Source organism: Poecilia reticulata, chromosome 4, assembly GCF_904066995.2.
Source record: "Poecilia reticulata chromosome 4, P_reticulata-male-v2, whole genome shotgun sequence".
In the NCBI taxonomy this organism is placed as follows: domain Eukaryota; kingdom Metazoa; phylum Chordata; class Actinopteri; order Cyprinodontiformes; family Poeciliidae; genus Poecilia; species Poecilia reticulata.
The window spans coordinates 18,960,554-18,978,641 of NC_088833.1; the positions used below are offsets into that span (position 1 = coordinate 18,960,554).

At 40.1% G+C, this 18,088-nt stretch overlaps 1 protein-coding gene and 1 long non-coding RNA gene across 2 annotated transcripts; one reads left to right on the forward strand and one right to left on the reverse strand.

Annotated features, from left to right (window-relative positions):
* Positions 1 to 211: 211 nt before the first annotated feature.
* Positions 212 to 4,631, reverse strand: LOC103463545 (uncharacterized). Its single transcript, XR_014087316.1, has 3 exons — positions 4,037 to 4,631; positions 1,019 to 1,343; positions 212 to 301 (listed from the first exon to the last, which is right to left on the reverse strand). It is a non-coding gene; the product is annotated as an uncharacterized LOC103463545 (long non-coding RNA).
* A 57-nt stretch (positions 4,632 to 4,688) lies between these two features.
* Positions 4,689 to 15,959, forward strand: LOC103463546 (C2 calcium-dependent domain-containing protein 4C). The gene is made up of 2 exons (XM_008406940.3): positions 4,689 to 4,978; positions 7,440 to 15,959. The coding sequence occupies exon 2, from the start codon at positions 7,492 to 7,494 to the stop codon at positions 8,749 to 8,751; it is 1,260 nt and encodes a 419-aa protein (XP_008405162.1). The 5' UTR covers positions 4,689 to 4,978; positions 7,440 to 7,491; the 3' UTR covers positions 8,752 to 15,959.
* Positions 15,960 to 18,088: the final 2,129 nt, after the last annotated feature.

Sequence of the window (18,088 nt, forward strand, 5' to 3'; positions counted from 1 at the left end):
TGCCCTGCGTGTGTCCATTCCAAATGCCAGTTCAGTGAAGCAGTGAAAGCAAGACACTCAAAACAGTCCTGGCATATGCCAAACTGCATCCCTCCCCCATCCTTTGTGATCTTTGTTCTTACGGCACAATGTTTTTTTTATATATATGTATACATATATCAATTTATTTTTGCACTTGTGTGTTACTATGTCCTGTGTTCGCTGGCAGATTGTCAGGAAATCTCAGGACCGTCGGTGGCTAGAAGGCAGCCGAGTCCGAGCCGTCGGTGAGCTCCAGGGAGGACGAGGGACCTGCAACAGACTGGAGAGATGAAGAGAAGTGAATTGAGATGGAAAGGGGGGTTAATCCATATGTCAGACTATGAGATGTCTCCAAGGCAACAGAAGCTGTGATGAAGGTGGGAACGGGTCGGCTGGCAGGGAGAAGGATGGATGGCAGCAATAAGGTGAGGGGAGTAAAAAAAAAAAAAAAGTATGTGTTTCACTTCTGTTTTCCTTGTTATTTGATCACAATGGGTGACAACAAAAGCAATAGACTTGATAAAGATGAGTGTCAGTGAGTCCTGTGCTGTCATGGGCTGAAAGGCCACTCAGTGAGGAGGAAGCCATCACTTCAAAAACAGCACAAAGAGTCAGAGACGGTTTTTTAACTGCACAAAAGTTGTTGATGAAACAACAAAAAAAGAAGCATTAGGCTAAAATGACCCATGTTGTATTTAGAGGAACAAGGTGGAGAACGCCATCGCCACGGTGACACAGGGACATCAGTTAAAGCAGTTCTGTCAGGAAGAATGGGCCGACTCATTCTGTTTAAAAGACAATTTCACCAAAATTGAGGAAATCTAAGTAACTGTATGACACAGAATAAAAAAAAAAATTCTCTAAAACATTTAGCAAAAACAAAATGTATGTGATTCTAACAGACCTTAAACCAAAGAAGTTTAGTCTTAATAAATGTCAAAAACTGATACAATTGAGGTTGTCTTTTTACTACAGTAACACGTGTTGAAACTTGAACCTTCGCAGGGTTTCCTGAAGGGCTTTTGTTCAGCCTCCCTTCTGAATCCAGGTCCTGACCGCTTCTTCCATGTCCGTCCAGGAACCCGATGAGACATCAGCAGGAGTAACGATTCACAGCGATGCACATTCTGACTTTTATCCTCCAAATGATTTTCCTTCCTCCTTTTTAAACGTGTCATTGTCCTGCTCTCTGCCTGTGGGAACGCAGCTGCATCGATTCGGGTCTGCGTTAGTCGGAGAGGAAGCGTACTTTTTCACATTGGTCTCTCTAATAGCTCACGTGTTCCTCCTGCTCTGTGACAGGCGGCGTTGTAGGGAGCGGCCTGCGTTAATGGGAGAAGAACAGACGCATTAACCTTTTCTCTGAAGACTCACTGAAGCTTCTGTATCGATCTCATTATTTTAAAGCTGTTTAATTCCACAGTTCTGCACAGAGATGTTCTGTTCACCGCTCTTTTAAATAAGTCAATAAAATATTTTAAATTGTGGTTAAAATTCTATCAAGCAAACATATTACATTCTAAGTAATATGTTCCGGTCCATGTCTGATACATGTCTGCCTTTCTTGTTATATGACTTTGATTTTAGACTGAACTAAAGTTTGTCTGAACAATTCAAACACAAATTTTTAAAATTTAGGTAAAAATAACATTTTTTTGTTTTAGCTTTATATAACGTTATAATGCTATTTGCTCAACAAAAGACAATGTGATGTACTGTTTTGATTCTTGAGAAATCCTTCATGGACAACCTTTGCCTTTTCCACTGGTCACAGAGCAGTTCTCCCACACGCCTTCCCCACTCAGCTCCTTCAGACTAGCAGCAGCAGCAATTAGCAAACGCCTGATGGAACTCTGCAGCTGCTGAGTTCATTATAGGAGCTACTTCTCAGGCCAACACTCCTAAGAGTGGTGGTTAGAGGCTTTGTGATGCTGAAGGCGGAGTGTCAGAAAGAGTAGGTGCCTTTTAAAAGGACAGAGGCCAGTCCTGTTTTATATGTGCAGCCTTTTCATAACAGCTGGTAACACAGTAACTTGACTGTGCTATAAAATGGCACCATGTGCCTGGAAAATACACGATACTGCCCCTTTAACTTTAACTCCGGTTCCTGTTCTAAAACCGCAGCAGGTCGATTTCTGGCCTCTCTCTTCAGGACAAACAGCAGTTGGTTCAGTAATCCATATAATAAATCAATTTTTCCACAGGTTGATCGCATCAGGCACAAACGTCTGAAAGTGAGGTATAAAATGTTCGCCAGCTTCAGGATTGATGTGTCACTGAAAGCCTACAGCCCCATCATCTAAGTCATTCACCAGGAAATTCTTAAAATTATGTTTTGTGTATGCATACATGCATACTGTGCCATGCATTTGAACTCTTTCACATTATAGTTACAAGGTTCATTTGCATTTATTTATTTATCTACTTATTTATTTAGATTTTTTAAAAATTGGGTTGTAAAAAATGGCACACGGCATAAAAACTTAAAGGTTTGGTGAGCTTTTGGGTTCAGCCTTCAAGAGTCTGACATCAACCATTCAGATTTTATTTGTACAGCATTTTAACACAGGCACAAGAGTGCTTTCCATTAGTGCAGTAATGAAAACAGAGAACAAAATAGAGACAAGACGAACAAAGGGACACATTAAAGTGTCTCACAGCAGCAATGTGCTAAAAGCAGTTCTAACCATGAAAAAACAGAGGCATTTTTCCATAGTTCTGGACCATCAAACAATGGCCACTTCAGTGTTTCGGTTTTGATCCTAAAGATGTTGGTCAGAGGACCAAAGAGCTCCGGCAGGGCGATGTCCTTGTAAAAGATTTTATAAATAAGAAAGTTCAATTCCATGAAAAGCCTTTTTGTTTTTTTGTTTAAAAAAATAAAATAAAACTAACATTAAGTGTTAAAAACCAACTCTGAAACAAACTGGGAGCCAGTGAAGGAAGTGCAGGAGTGATGTCAAAGCAAGCAGCAGCATTTTGGGTGATTAAGGGTTTATTCCAAGATAAATAAATAAATATATAAAATCTGATGCCAACCACCCTCAGAAATAAGCTAATTAGTAAACTGAAAGTGAGTCATTGTGTGTAATTTAATTTCAGCATGCATTCACTTGTATTTTTTGTATATATAGATTTTTATATTGGTTCTGCTCAGACCTACTGCTGTAACAATGTAAATTTCCCCACTGCGGGATTAATAAAGGAATATCTTATCTTATCTTATCTTATCTTATCTTATCTTATCTTATCTTATCTTATCTTATCTTATCTCATCTTAATTCAGCCGTTCTCTGAATGCCTCAAAAGTTTGAACAACCACCATCATGAAGACACTTCAACACAGCAGAAACACGTGTTGGGTGGGCATTTAAAGCAAATCTCAGTGAATTGATTGAAACTGGAAAGGCTATTGTTTACTTATGCTGACAAGCTGGATAAGAAAGAGCATTAAAAGTAAAGCAACATATGGTAACATTGGAGGAGGTGCAGAGATTCACACATTTATGGAAGTGTTGCAAAGTAGTGGAAACAGTGAATGTGACCAGCTTTTGTCAGATGAGACCAAAGTTAGGTATTGTGTCCTACTTACAAACATAATTACATGAAGGAAATCAAAGACCAGATCTCATGGTGACACATGGTAGTGGCAGCTTCATGCTGTGGGGATGCTTTTCTACACAGCAGTGTCAGGAAAGTTGGTTAGTGTTAGAAAAACGGCTGTTCACAGAGACCCTCCATCTGATTTGAATGATCGCATAAACTCTTTAGCAAAAAGCACTAACAGTTCATTGTCCTGTAGAGATTTGGCCCATAAAAACTTTCAGCAAAAGTGGATCTACTACTACCATACCTTTCCTGACACATGGCAACCATGCACTACTTTGTGCAGGTGTACCATATAAAGACACAATTAAATAAAGCTAAGCATGAAGTTACCTGTTGTTTGGTAAACATAAATGCATATTTCTTTTCAAACATAAACTTAACAATTAAATAAAGTATAGCAACTTGCTTTTGAACGAGTTGGAAACGAAACGTGTTGATTTTTCACTTTCTTGAAATTCAAAGCAGCTAAAACTCCCGTCAAGCAAACGCAGAGCCGAGTTCGTGATCTGTGGCGAAGCAGTGGCTGCTGCGCCACTCTCAGTCCGCATGATCCGCGACACTTGAGCTCCGAACCAGGCAATCTGGACAAATAAAGTGCTTTTTTTGTTCCTCAGATCAATGAAGTCATGGGGCCCATCCTGTTTTAGACAAATGTAGGTTTGTTGCCATAGCAGTTACCTGGGAAACCGATCAGCTGGTTTAAACCCAAAGACGGAGAGACAAAGAAAAAGACGAAACACGCAGCACTTATTTTCTGCTGCGCTGCGTGTGTATTTATATCCTCCCGAACACCAACCTGTTCTTAATCTATGTGTTGACGCACAAAAGCTGAAGCCATTTGCAGCCTGCAGAGTTGTTCCTTTTTTTTTTTTCCTTTTATTTGGGGACGCTCTCACATATCCTGTCTTGTCCTGAGAATCACCGATGCACTCAAAAATAGAATGCAACAGAAACAAAATCAGAAATAATTTACTGCAAAAACAAACAAACAAACAAACAAACAAACAAAGAAAACTGTAATTACAAAGATGAAGTAGAGTTTGGGCTGCATAAAACAAGCTCTGTTACACTTGTGTAACTTCAGACGCAACCAGTGCTCCTCTTACTGGTTCTACTGGGAGAACACGGAGTGCCACAGGTGGATCTTATTGGTCAGCCGAAGCTTCTGTGCTGTCCATAAAAACGCACGACGGGAGCTCAGGAGCGGAGACCGAGCGTAAGTAAGGGCGCAGAGCAGCCGCGCCACGGAGCTCACGCCACGGCCGTGTGTCCAGAGAAAACGCGCACCACTTACAGGACTACACGCAGAGGAGCGCAAAAAGAGGACGCCACGCTCTGAAACAAGCTTGTGAGTACATCCATATGAAATATGAGTTGATTTAACTTGGCACCGAAACGAAATGTACACGCTTTGGGGAGCAGCGGAGGTGGAGAGAGGAACCATTTGCGCACCTGTTGAGCCGCGTTGTTGTTAGTAACTTTTTAAAAAAATAAAATAATTTAGATATGGCAGAAAGCAAACAATGGGTTTATTTAACAATCCCAGGTAATAAAATCAGGCTAGTTTGTCAGAATTAAATGCATTTTGTTCTGTTATGTGAAATCACTTAAATCAAATCAAATAAAAAGAACACTGCGATGCAGTGGCAGACTTTTTTCTTATTTTGCCCTTCTGTCAGGATAATGTTATTTCACCCCGAAATTAATGCAGCACACCTGCTCTTTCAGAATAACCGGAATAGTTATTTTATTGACACCGTTTAAATTGTTTAAAAATAATTTCACATGTTCAGGGTTTCATTTATTCCCCGCATGAATTTTATCCAGATATTTTGTAAAGTGCATTTTATTTCATAGTATCCATTTCAGCCACTTGCTGTTCAAGTTACAACCAGATCAAACTGATCAAATTTGCATTATATGGCTGTTTATTCTCGATTTGCATTTAAACAGAATGGCAGTTTTTAAATATGATACAGTCACATGAAAAAAATAAAAATGAGAGAAATGCCCATTTGTTCTTTCATGTATAATACGTGCAAATGACATTCAATTTTATGCATATAAAAATCACGTGTTATACACATAAAACAATGCATATAAACAAAACTATATTTTTTAGTTTAGGAAAAAGTCTGGACACTTTTCTCCTTTAAAAGCTCTGTAGCCTTTTTCTGAATTTGGCTGAAATAACTTCACTTAGATGCAGCTTGTAGCATCTACTCGCCTCTGCAGGCTCTGACATCAGTCTGAGGAAGGTTTGCCTCATGTTTGAGGGTTTTATTACACATACAGCCTGTTTAAAGTCTCACTGCCTCTCATTGAGATCAATATCTGGACTTTGGTTTGACCCAGGACTTTCCTTTGCTCAGTTCTTTTCCCGTCCTCAGTGGATTTGCTGGTATGTTTTGGGTCGTTGTCATGTTGCAGGATCAGTCGGCGGCCTTTTTATGTTTTTATGGAGCAAATGTTCCTCCTTGATCTCCTCAAAAGTAAATCAAACTTGCTCAATCTGATTCTGATTGTAAAGGCACATGAACTTCTGTATAAACCACACCAAGAGTAACATTTGGAGACTTCTTTTAACACCTTGCAGTTTGCTGTCGGGGTAAACTTGCGTCTATGGTCAAGGTTGGGTGTGTTTAGTTAGCATGTTGTTTTGAACATGCCTCTGGGTTGGACCATTTGCATACTGGGTAATGGGTGATTCCAAGATCATTGGGACTTCTTTAAACATTTTACTGGTGTTTTAAGGTAAATGTGCTACAATCTTCTTTCTGAAGGTCTTTGTGAGCCCTTTCAACTTCACCATGATCTAATAGTGAGAAGCCCTCCAAGCTAAATGTCTGAGGTTTAAACAAGGAAAACCCTCGGAGGAGCATCGAGTTTCTCATCATGTGGACCTGATGTGACTCATATTTAGCCATTTTAACAAGGAAGAGATGTGAAAGTGCTGATTTATAATTGCTTTTTCATAATCTTTTATACCAGAATGTTTAAACTTGTGCTCTGCGGATTGATTTGTTTGATTATTGATTTTACCATGCATTTGTCTAAAAATGTTAGACTTTTAAAGAGTTTCCTTTTTTTTTTTTTTTTTTGCTAATAGCTGATTGTTTGCAAATTGCTGCTGAATGCAACAATTTGATGTGGCAGGCTGGTGTTAGATAACCCCACTTTGCTTTAATGGAGACCTTCATCACGTCTGCATTGTTGGGTTTAGTGTCTCCCATGTTATTTTTGACAATACCACATATATTTTCTTCGGGCTTTGGGTCACACAGTCCAATAAATAGCATTGATTCAGGGTTATTGGTACATGTGGAAATATGCTGAGTTGTCCTAAATTAGCTTTTTCTTTTAAATAGTGTAAGCTCTGCTGTTCTTTAAACAGTTTTTCTTCATTTAATTTTTCATTAGTATGCTTGGAAACAACTCTTTTGTCAATTATCTTTTGTGGGTTTTTTTTTTTTACCTCTTTTTGAAGGAACTCAGTGATTGGACAAATGTCAACTCAATAATCTTGTCCATTATTGTGCCATTATGTAACTATAACATGACAGCTTATGCTTAAAAATATATTTTCTATTGGCCATATCTAATATTCAAAATTTAAGAGAAGCTAAATTTGGGGTTTTCATAACTCATACCCATAATGACAACGACTTTATTGACATGTTTCAGCAAATACTTGGGAGTTAATTGCAGACAGTGTTTCAGCTCTTCAGCATTCAGGTGTTTTTGTCCCCTCTCTCTGTTGGAGTGCTCATTTACACTTCTCTCCATTCAATGTGTGTTATTAATTACAGAGGCTCCTGAGTGAAACCCGCTCCCCTGCTCCTGCCACCATCTGGTGGGAAAATGTGGGTTCTGGATAAGATCCGTGGCTCGGTGGAGACCAGTGTGCTGCGACAAGGAGACAATGGTGACAAGAAGGCTGCCGCTGCACCGTACAGCAACGTGCTCACTCCCGACAAGATCCCAGACTTCTTCATCCCCCCAAAGCTGGTCAGCTGCCCTCCAGAGCCCCAGGCGCCGAGCATCAAGCCCAAAGAGGGGCTGCAGCCATCCACTTCTGAGCAAACCATCAGCAGCAACAGGAAGATCAGCAGTCCGAGGAGCCCTCGCCTGGTGACCAAGATCGCAGGAGATACAAAGAACTTGCTGAGAGCAGCGAACCGCCACATCATCCAGATAGAAAGTGCGGATGACGTCGTGGCTGGGGACACCAATGCAGACCCCCAGTCGCAGACCGCGATGTCTCTGCCATACGTTCCCAAGACTCAGACATCTTACGGCTTCGCGACCCTGAAGGAGAGCCCCCACACTCGACGCAAAGAGTCCCTGTTCCACTGCGAGCTGACCAGTCCCATCACTTCTCCAAACACCCAGAGGAAGACTCCAGGGAAGGGCAGTGAGACAGGGAACCATCTGACCCCCGCTGACTGCAACACCTCCCACATGAACCCCTACCGGTACTTCAGTGGTGGAGAAAGTGACACCTGCTCTTCCGCTGAGTCCTCCCCCTTCAGCTCTCCGTTGCTGTCCCGCTCCGCCTCCCTCCTCAAGATCTTCACGCACGAGACGCAGGCCAAAGTGGTGAAAGCCAAGCGGACGCTGGCTCGCCACAGCTCCCTGTCGACAGACGAGTGCAGCTCGGCCGAGCCCAGCCCCAACATCCAGCGGCGGCTCCGCGTCCCATCCCTTCATGGCGCTGGAGGGGCATCCGACCACGGCCTCCAGCGGGAGCACACCATCAACCTGCACAAGGGCGGCACGGTGAGGATCAGCGCCAACTACGACTCCGGCACGTCACGCCTGCTCATCCGGGTGCTGGTGGCTGAGAGTCTGTACGACAAGCACGTCGACATCAAAAGCATCAACTGCTGCGTGTCTGTGTACCTGAACCCAGGCAAGCTGCAGAAGCAGAGGAGCAACATCATCAAGAACAGCCGCAACCCGGTCTTCAATGAGGACTTCTTCTTTGACTCCATCAGCTCTGTTCAGGTGAAGAACCTTTCAGTGAAGTTCAAGGTGGTGAACAAGGGCACCAGCCTGAAGAGGGACACGCTGCTGGGAGAGAGGGAGGTACCGCTAGCAAAGTTGCTCTCAGGACTCTAAAACCACAGCAGATGGAGTTTAAGCTGATAACTTGGGATTTTCAAAGAGCAGTTCTGATAAAGTTTACAAGCAGTTACCATGTGACCTACTGTAGATGACTCTCTAGGCATCTTGCTTTAGTTTAAATCCAGATCAGTTGGTCATCGTGGCTGAAGCTGTCGCTAGTCTGAAATTAGCGACCAAAGTGTATTCCTACAGTCTTGAAACAACTCAGATCTCAAAAAACAAAATTGTGGTTTATGAAAAGTTGATTTTAATTAGTCATCTGTGATTATTTACATTTTACACAGGAAGAGGAGCCAGCCCATCTGCAATGATATTCCTATGTGAAACATAAGAAGAGAGAAAAACACAAAAACTGTGATCCATTTCCTTAATTTGTCTTGTTTTTCCATCACGTTAAAAGCTCCAATGTTCTGGTACCGTTTTGTGTAGGTCCTCTGCTGACCCGGTTCTGTAAAAGCTGGTTCTGACCTGAAACCTGCTTGGCCCTGGTTAGACCAGCTGTTAGCTTCAGGCTCTGGGACCAACAAACTTGGATTTATAATAAATAAAGATGCCAAGAGTTATTAACTGCAAGTAAGCTATTAACCGCTTGTAACCTTCCCACAGAACCTCTTCTGACTTGAAACTGTACTTTGGTGTTTGCACTGTTTTGTCCATCACTCACTGACTTTAATCTATGAAGAAGAAACGTTTTCACCGTAAGCTCAGAGAGCGACCTCCCTGGTGTTCACGAATAGAGGATTTAATCCACTTCTTCTCCTAAAAATGGATTCTCACCGAACCAAACTGAACCCAACAGCACCAGATGAATGTGGCAGATGAAAGCTCTCCATTCTGAGCACGTCTCCCGGCTGAATGTCCAGAGCCAGACTCTCCTGACTCAAAGGTTGGACAGCACCTGTGAGTCAGGCCGTCTCCTGTCCTCCAGCGCCAACGTCCTCGTTGTGGTTTTATTATTGTAATGTGTGACTAAAATCCGCGGCAGCGCAGGATTTTTTACATCAGCTCCACCATCTGCCGGCACAGAGATGCTTTTGTGAATGAGTGCGCGCTTTGAAGTGGTCCTAGATCCTGATGTGCAAATGATCCTTTGATCTGCACCGCGAAGGCAAGGAGCGAAAAGAGTGCCCACATTTACATGCACATCAAAAATGGAATTACAATATGATTGATTAAGCAAAGGACTGCAATGATCTGATTAAACTTGATTAAAACACTCAAAATTAGAAATGTTACACAACAATCAATACTTCTTCTTCATCGGTATCGCACCATCGCAGTTTTGCTTTCGCAGACTCGATCCGACCAAGGCAGACCTGCTTTTAACCATGTTGCATTTGTACGGTAATTTATGTAGCACCCTGTTACTGCACTCGGTTTCTGCTTCAAATTTCATTCGTTAGCTGTCAGCTTGAGTACAAATATTTGGGGGATTAAAATCTCACTCAGAAATATTAAAATCCATTACCTCAACACACCTAATTTGTCCAATATCAATACATTATAAAGTTAGAGCTTCGTTTAACCTGTCGCCACATTTGCTGTAGTTTCACTTTCTGTGAGTATCTTTAAATCTACTGATTAGAAATCATACATTTCCAAGAACAGTGAAGAACACATTTTGGGAGGAAAATTTTCAGCTGTCTTTAAAACCCTCGCTTCAGAATAATTAGTTTTCTCTCTAAAAGTGGTTATGATAATATAAAGATGCCTGTTTAAAATCACAAAATAGTTCTTGCTTGGGAGGCTCCCAATAAAGTTTTACTAGAATATATTTTGACAAACTGAAAATTCACTATGTAAAAAGATATGAAGTAAAATGCGGGCACCAGTAATTCTAAATCAATTAATTCAAGATTATTTCATAAATGTGCAGTTATCTTATTTATCTGATTTTCAACATTGTGAAAAGAAATGATAAAAAAAATCTAAATCTATGTTATAACTTAACTAGATAAAGAAGAAGATTCAAACATCAAGGCGGTCAGGAATATGTCATGAAAAGACAATAGATTTTTCAGATCTATTGTAAAATCTATTGTCTAGATCTCTGCAAGCCACAGATCAAGCCTGGGTGCCTGATATCCAGGCTTCTGCTGAAAAACATGCCTACATATCAGAAGTTTATGTTGTAAACAGAATTTCCTCAAATAAGGTCGTTGTCAAACCACACGTCATATTCTGAGATTATGTTTTAGGGCAGATTTAGAAAGGTTTTGCAATAAATGCGTCTCTTTTGATGCTGAGTTAGTGGAGAACTAGACAGGACTGTGAAAGGAAAACAAAGAGACGCATTGAGAGCCTGGATTAAACTTGAATCTGTTTTGAGGAATAATAATATTATTAAGCCTTTGTATATTGGATAGCAGATAAGCTCAAAACTCTAAACATTACTATGTGTAAATATAGTTTTCACTGGTGTCCCTTGTAAGGCTGCATCCATAGCTCAGCATAAACTGTCTTCAATTTTTTTCTACAGTTAAATTTTGTAACTACAGAACTATTTTAAACAATATTTCCTTACATGAACACACATTAACCCTTAAAGAAAGCAAGTGATACATGCCTGTGCAAAAAACAAAAAAAAAAACCCACAACCACACATTTCTATTGGGTCAGGAGACATTTTTGAGAGTAAGGGTTGGCAATACAAAAAAAAATTTCAGTTTTACAGAAACTACCTGTAAAAATAAAAATGCTGTGAGTGAAACATAAGATAGGATTTATGCCCAATAACATCCCTGACCAAATGTATCCCATTGTTTGAAATATTGCAAAGTTGTATCAAGGACAGATGATACAATTTGACCCTAAAGCATATATTCAGGTTTAAAATGTAAACAAAAAGACTACCACTCAGGTAAAGTGCACTCTAGTGATATAAAGGCTAGTTTGAAGGAAGAGGGAAAAAAAAATCAAACTGATGCATTTATGCGAGAGCATAAAACAGCAATAGGATCAGCAGCAAGATGCATCATGATCTTGCTGCTTTGGAGGATTTCACTTGAGTTAAACTCAAGCCCTGCAACTCCAGTGGTTTGTTCAAATCCAGCATTAGAATCAGAAACTATTTTATTCAGATTCAAACAGCTTCTGGCAACCTCCAAGGAAAAACAAAACAAACCGTTGGACGGTCTGATTAGGATTTTATAATGTGTGGGTGAAGGTCTTGGACAAACAACAGATTAGTGTTTGCAGTAATAAATGTAACATATCTATTTGTTTGATGAAGCTTGTTTAGCCTCATGACTGATTTTCCAGCTGCAGCTGCCCAGTGTGGGCAACAACCTGATTAAATCTTGTGCAACCAAGCAACAGGCACTCACTAAATTGGTACATGACTATTATCATCCTGATACCTTACTGGGCTCTCATATCAGCTTAAACGCTCTTAAATGGTCAATTTTTCTCCACTTTAATCAAGCTTGTTAAATTAGCACATGTTCGGTAAAACTTAAGCACATTTTGAGTGATGTTGTTGGCAGGAGGACAAAAGACAAGTTCGTTAAACTCATTAAACCCTGTAAAAAAATTATTATTATTTTTTTTAAGTCAGCCGTCGACGTATGCAACCAGTCTTTAGCCGTAGTGCCTCTGTATTAGCAGTGTGCATGTAAATGTGTTACTTTTTTAAATATATGAGCTTAGAGCATTGGCATCAGTGCGTACCAGCTGCATGGTATCAACATGTTACTGGTGTTTGCATGACTTGCTCAAAGTTTTCTGAAACCCTAAAGCCTTACTCTGTGTGTGTGTGTGTGTGTGTGCGTGTGTGTGTGCGTGTGTGTGTGTGTGTGTGTGTGTGTGTGTGTGTGTGTGAAAGAGAGATGGTGAGAAAGTTTGGATGTGTGTTTGAGCCGCATGATTTTGTCCAGAGTTGTTCACTTTCTATCTATAAAGTGGAGTATTTTTTATTTTGTAAAATGTTTTTTGAAACTTGCCGTATGTTGGATTTGCACTGTATTTTACCTACTCGCTGTAAACAGGAGTTAACGTTTGTCGAATGACTTAATTATGCACCAGCTAGCAAGTGCTGACGAGCAAAATCCGAGCTTCAGCTTTAACGAAGCCCGTCGGCGAGGGAGAGAAAACAACAGACGACGCGGACAGCAAAGCGGCACAGAAAGCAGCATGACTCTGTGCTCAAACGTGAACGGCAGTCCGCTCCTTTTCTGTGGCGCCTCTGAAGGAATTGCAAATGATTGCAGCAGCTCCGAGTGGGAGAGAGAGAGAGAGAAAAGGAGCGACGCTTCTGTTAAAGACTTTTCCTCCACACGGCGTGTGCCGCCCACCTGTAGCTCCCCTGTTGATGTGCTCTATATTACTTCGCTTACAGTGACGCTGTTGGCCGTTCTCTGATGGAGTAGATCTGGTGAAATGTTGTAATTTCTGCTGCCTTCTTTGTGTTGAGCTGCTCGTAGTCTTGCTGTACTTTGGATTCAAGCTCCCGGTAAAACCAAACTGTATCTCTGAGGTTTCTTCTAGCATGGCTGAACTTTCTCAGATGTGGCTGTGGCTCAATTTTAAAAAATTTTTTTAAAATCGTGCTTTTGTATATTGAGGTAAAACTTTGCTTCAGTCACAAAGAGTGATTCTTATAGTAATGCACATGATAGCTGTGATTTGCTGATAGTTTGATAGTGTCTTTCTCTGTTTAAAGCTGTACAGTAGTGCTCTGCAGTTTTCAATCCCTGTTGCTATTAATGACCCACTGTACATGAAAGCGACTTTAAAAGAAAAAATGAAAGTTTATAGGCATTGAAAGCGTAAGCCTAGAAATAGATACAACATTTATTGCACCAGCACAGTCTGAAACAGAAAAATGTTGAAATATCCAAACTTTCACTTGGGCGTTCACTCAATAATGAAAGTGATATGTTAGTAAATAATTGATCTCTTCAAAAAATGTACATCATTTTTAATGTACACTTCATTTAATCAGCCTTTTATTTATTTTTAACCAGGATTTTGTAACTTTCTAATTGGCTGTTTATTTGCAGTGTTAAAATTACTTGAAACAGGGGCCTGTTTCTTTAAGACACTCTTCAAAATGGGAAAGACAAGAGCGCATGCCATTCTTAAACACCCACACTGACAGCCACACCTATAGTTCAAAAGCTTCAAACAAGAGGAGCAAAACTCTAGTTTTGGAGGCTTTAAACATGGCGGCCAACATGGCAAGGTTAATTAATTTTCCTTGTCAAGTTTTACAAAATTTGTTTCAAACCCATTTTTTACTGAATGCAGTTGTTACAGATCATTTCCTCCCTGTAATAAAAGTTATATTTAACAGATGGTTCTGCTCATGATCAGGTTGAGGTGCAACTTGTTAGCAAACTAAAGTTTTACAACAATCAGTGTTTGTTGGGGAACAAACATCAGACTAACTAACTATACTGTCAAAATAGTATTCTACACGGAGGTTCAGGTCTTTATATTTTTTATCATATTAGCAAATAATGAAATGGCTGCATTTATTTTGGAGTTCAGCTGCCACATTTTTAGGAAGTAGAATGATAATAATGAGATAAATAATCATATGAAGTCTAAACTTTAATACATGATTAATTTTAGGCTACCTTTTGAATATTTTATTAAACCACCTATTTTTACTGATAATGGTTCTGACCCCAATTGAACAAATTGACTCCTGTGAAACATTTGTAAATTACAATCTTTAATAATCACAATTTCAGTACGGGCGATCTCATGTTGGTCGCACATGTTGACAGATATTCACGCAATTTTTTTCTACAATATCAGTAAAAAATACAGATTGGGAAACTGAAATACCAAGGTTTAACGCTACTTGATGCGCTATTGGCTGGTGTTTTCAAAGCAGCCAATCCTGGAATCCTGGAGTGCCATTTGTTTTCCTTATTTCCACAAAGAAGGAAGACTGTAGATGTTAGCTTTTGTGGTACTGAAAAGACAGCTTTGACTGAAACTGGCAAATATAAGCGGAAAATTCTTATAAACTGTGTTCCCAAACCCCTGTGAATGCCTGGAGTCCACATACCTTAAAGCAAACAAAAATACATAATAGAAAAAAAAAACTTAAAATCCTCAGACTGGTACAAATTGGTGCCTGGTTGGAGGAAAGAGTCCAGGCTTCTTTCTGAACAGAAAGTTTTTGAGAAAGGAAACTAAAACAGCAGATTTTAAATGTTGACATGACCAGCAAGCAAGGCCCTTCACTGCCATTGCAGAGACAATTAAGTTACAATGTCAAACACCTATTTAGTCTTTTACTAAAGAAAGTAAAAGACTGATGGGATTGTCTTCTGCCAACTTTTTACCTTTTACAGCAAGTTTGCTCCGAGGTCTTGATGAACATCAGACACGGTGAAAGCAAAGCAAAAGTTGCAGCTTTACATTTCTCACTGAGTTTTGAAACAAAAAGAACATTGTGTCCTCCTGCGATCACATTGTTCTGCACCAGAGGTTAAAGTTTGACATGCAGAAAACTCTCAGGCAACACGGAGGGTTTGAGTCACGAGTCACTGATGAAGTTGTCGAAAGGTGGAGTTGAAGTAAACCTGCAGAACCACATGAGTTAGTTCTCCACTCAGTTTCCCCTCGGTCAGCAGAGTTCACAGCTCTTCTGTCTGAGTCCCTTCTGCAACTTTATTCCATGTTTTAATTATTTGGCGCTTATCTTAAACACCAAAGAGAGTTTAGTATTAAGGAAACTGAAAACATTCATCTGCTTTAAACTCAAACCTGAATCTACAGAGGAATTATCAGCATTAACTTTCCCTTAATGGCCATCCTGCTGCTGTGGCTCAAATCTGTCCATTCAGCAGATTTCTAACTAGATAAAGGGCAAAGAGGCTCTGCTGATGGCAGTTTAAATAAGAAACCCTTCAATATCCGTGTATGTGTGTTTTACTGACGGTGACTTTGTTTCCTTTTGGCTTGTTGAGATTTAGTTTTCAATGAAACTGTAAATGTGGTGATGTTTTTATCCCCCCTGTCTCGAGAAGTTTGCTCTGACAGATGAAGCTGAAAAAGTGCCAATCCTATACTTGACTCTTGATCCTTAACTTTTCTTTAAACGTTGTGTTAGTAGTTACTGTGGTGTTTCTGATCTGTGTGGTTAATTACGTTCACACTGTGACGTTAACGACAACTGACAGCTGTTCTCTCTCTGTGTGTGTTAATGGGTTGGAGATACTTTCAATAAAAAGTCACTGCAATCACTGGTAATGTCGTTGATGACTTGTAGGTTTTTATTGTGTTTTTGGAAAGAGACAAACACTTACTGTGTTTGAAGACCAGCTCTAAAGTTGGTCACTGGTGGGTTTTTTTTGTGTGTAAAACGTTTATTCCACTCAAACTTTTTTCATATTTTCTCACTTTCAAACATTTCACTGTATCTATTGGCATGATAAATAGAAAGTGCTGCACAGTGGGTCCTGGGTTTGAATCTCACCCTGTTGTCTTTTTGCATGTTGGTCTTGCTCTTCGAGATGCCGTTTGCTCACTAATTTTCTCTACCAAACAACAAGGTGGTTGAAATATTTGAATATGCAAACATTGTGTCCTTGGAAGTGTTTAAAATTGTATATTTTTGTCCATCTTTCATCATTGTCTGCTCTTTCCAATTACCTGTTGAATGCTGCTTTTTTTGCTCATGACGTCCTGCCACTTAAAAAAAAAAAAACATCTAGCAGAGTTGCTGGGCCTTATCTAGTTCTCATTTGGTATTACCTGGAATATAGCATCAGACGTGCACACACAAATGGGAACATAAAAATATCTAATCACTGCTATACTACCAGTAATTGGCAGGAAAAAGCAGCGCACAATATTTTTTTTAGCCGCAGGGAGGAATTAGTTTTAAACCTGCCCGTGTTTGAGACAAATTGTGTGGAAGTCGAGGTGAAACGAGAAGTAATGAGCACAAACAGACCTAATAATGCCAGCATCTGTCCTGTTCTGCTCCCCTTTGTTTGTTTTGACATCTTTTTATTTGGAGTGAGGCGTGTGTTTCTGCAGTGGAGATGTCTATCGTCTTAAAATCAGGGAACAGAGCAGCACTCAGTTAACGACACTCCGACGAGGTTGTATTGTATTTAAAGCCCTATATGTCCTGGTGAACCTCAGTGTCAGTCTATTACAAAATTCACAGCTAATTCAAACGGAAATAAACCAAGAATGACTCAGTTTCTGCTGGATTTAGTTCTTATATAAAACAGGAGTTCGATTTGATAGTTAGATTCATTTTGTAAATAGGAGGTTACTGTATGTGGTTGTTGGTAAAATAAAGTTTGTGCGCTTTAACAGGTGTGATGCATGCAAAGCTTTAGAAATGACTCATGTAACCCAACAGTCCCAAACGCAGGAACTCACGACCATCTCAAAGGCATTTTTGTAAGCTAAGAAGGGTAAAAAAAAGCTGTGCTAGATTTACACACACACACACACGCACGCACGCACACACACACACACACACACACACACACACACACACACACACGCACACCCCTACACACACACCTACACACACACACACACACTCACAAGGACAATTTAGGAGTCAGATACCTTAACGGCCATGTTTTTGGATTGTTGGAGGAAAAACAAATACATGCACAGGGCAAACTCCATGCAAAAGGAGCCCAGGCTGGAATTCAAACGCCGGACCTTCTTGCTGCAAGGCAATGGTGCATCACCATGCTGAAGAGTCTTTAGCATTAAGATTTTTTTAGATTGTTTTTCTTGTGTCTGGAGCTGTCATTGCTTCCAGATGCCTTTCCAAATGGGTTTGGTTAAAGAGCTTTGTTTCTATGTTCGAGGGACTTCCAGACATGTGATTGATGCGGCATCATCAGCCTTAGCTCTGAAACAACCCATTTACTGTTCTAATTTTTATCATTCAACAAAATGTTGAATGATAAAATCCAGCAGCAAACCAAGACTGACTGAAACGACTGAGTGACTATTGGTAAAAACCGATTTCTCCAATCTAGAGTATTGTTTACGTAGAAATCTGACATTAATTTACACACATCAGAAAATATCAGTAAATTGGTTGTAAAGATGTTTGTCAGTAACAGGAATAATTTGCTGAAGTCCTGACTCATCGGTGTGGGAATGCTGCTTTTTCTATAGTTTCAACTTAATTAAGTTTGGAGCGTCGGTCTTAAAATAACCGCGTCTTTAACAGATGTAAATGAGGCAGAAACCACCCAGATGACGGCTCATTGGCACTGAATTTACTGCATTAACAGAAGGAATAAATCTTTCTCCTCATACTTCATACTTGCATGGTTTGAGCTACTCTTAGAAAAATATGTAGGGGAGACTTCAAAGAGTAATAATTTCA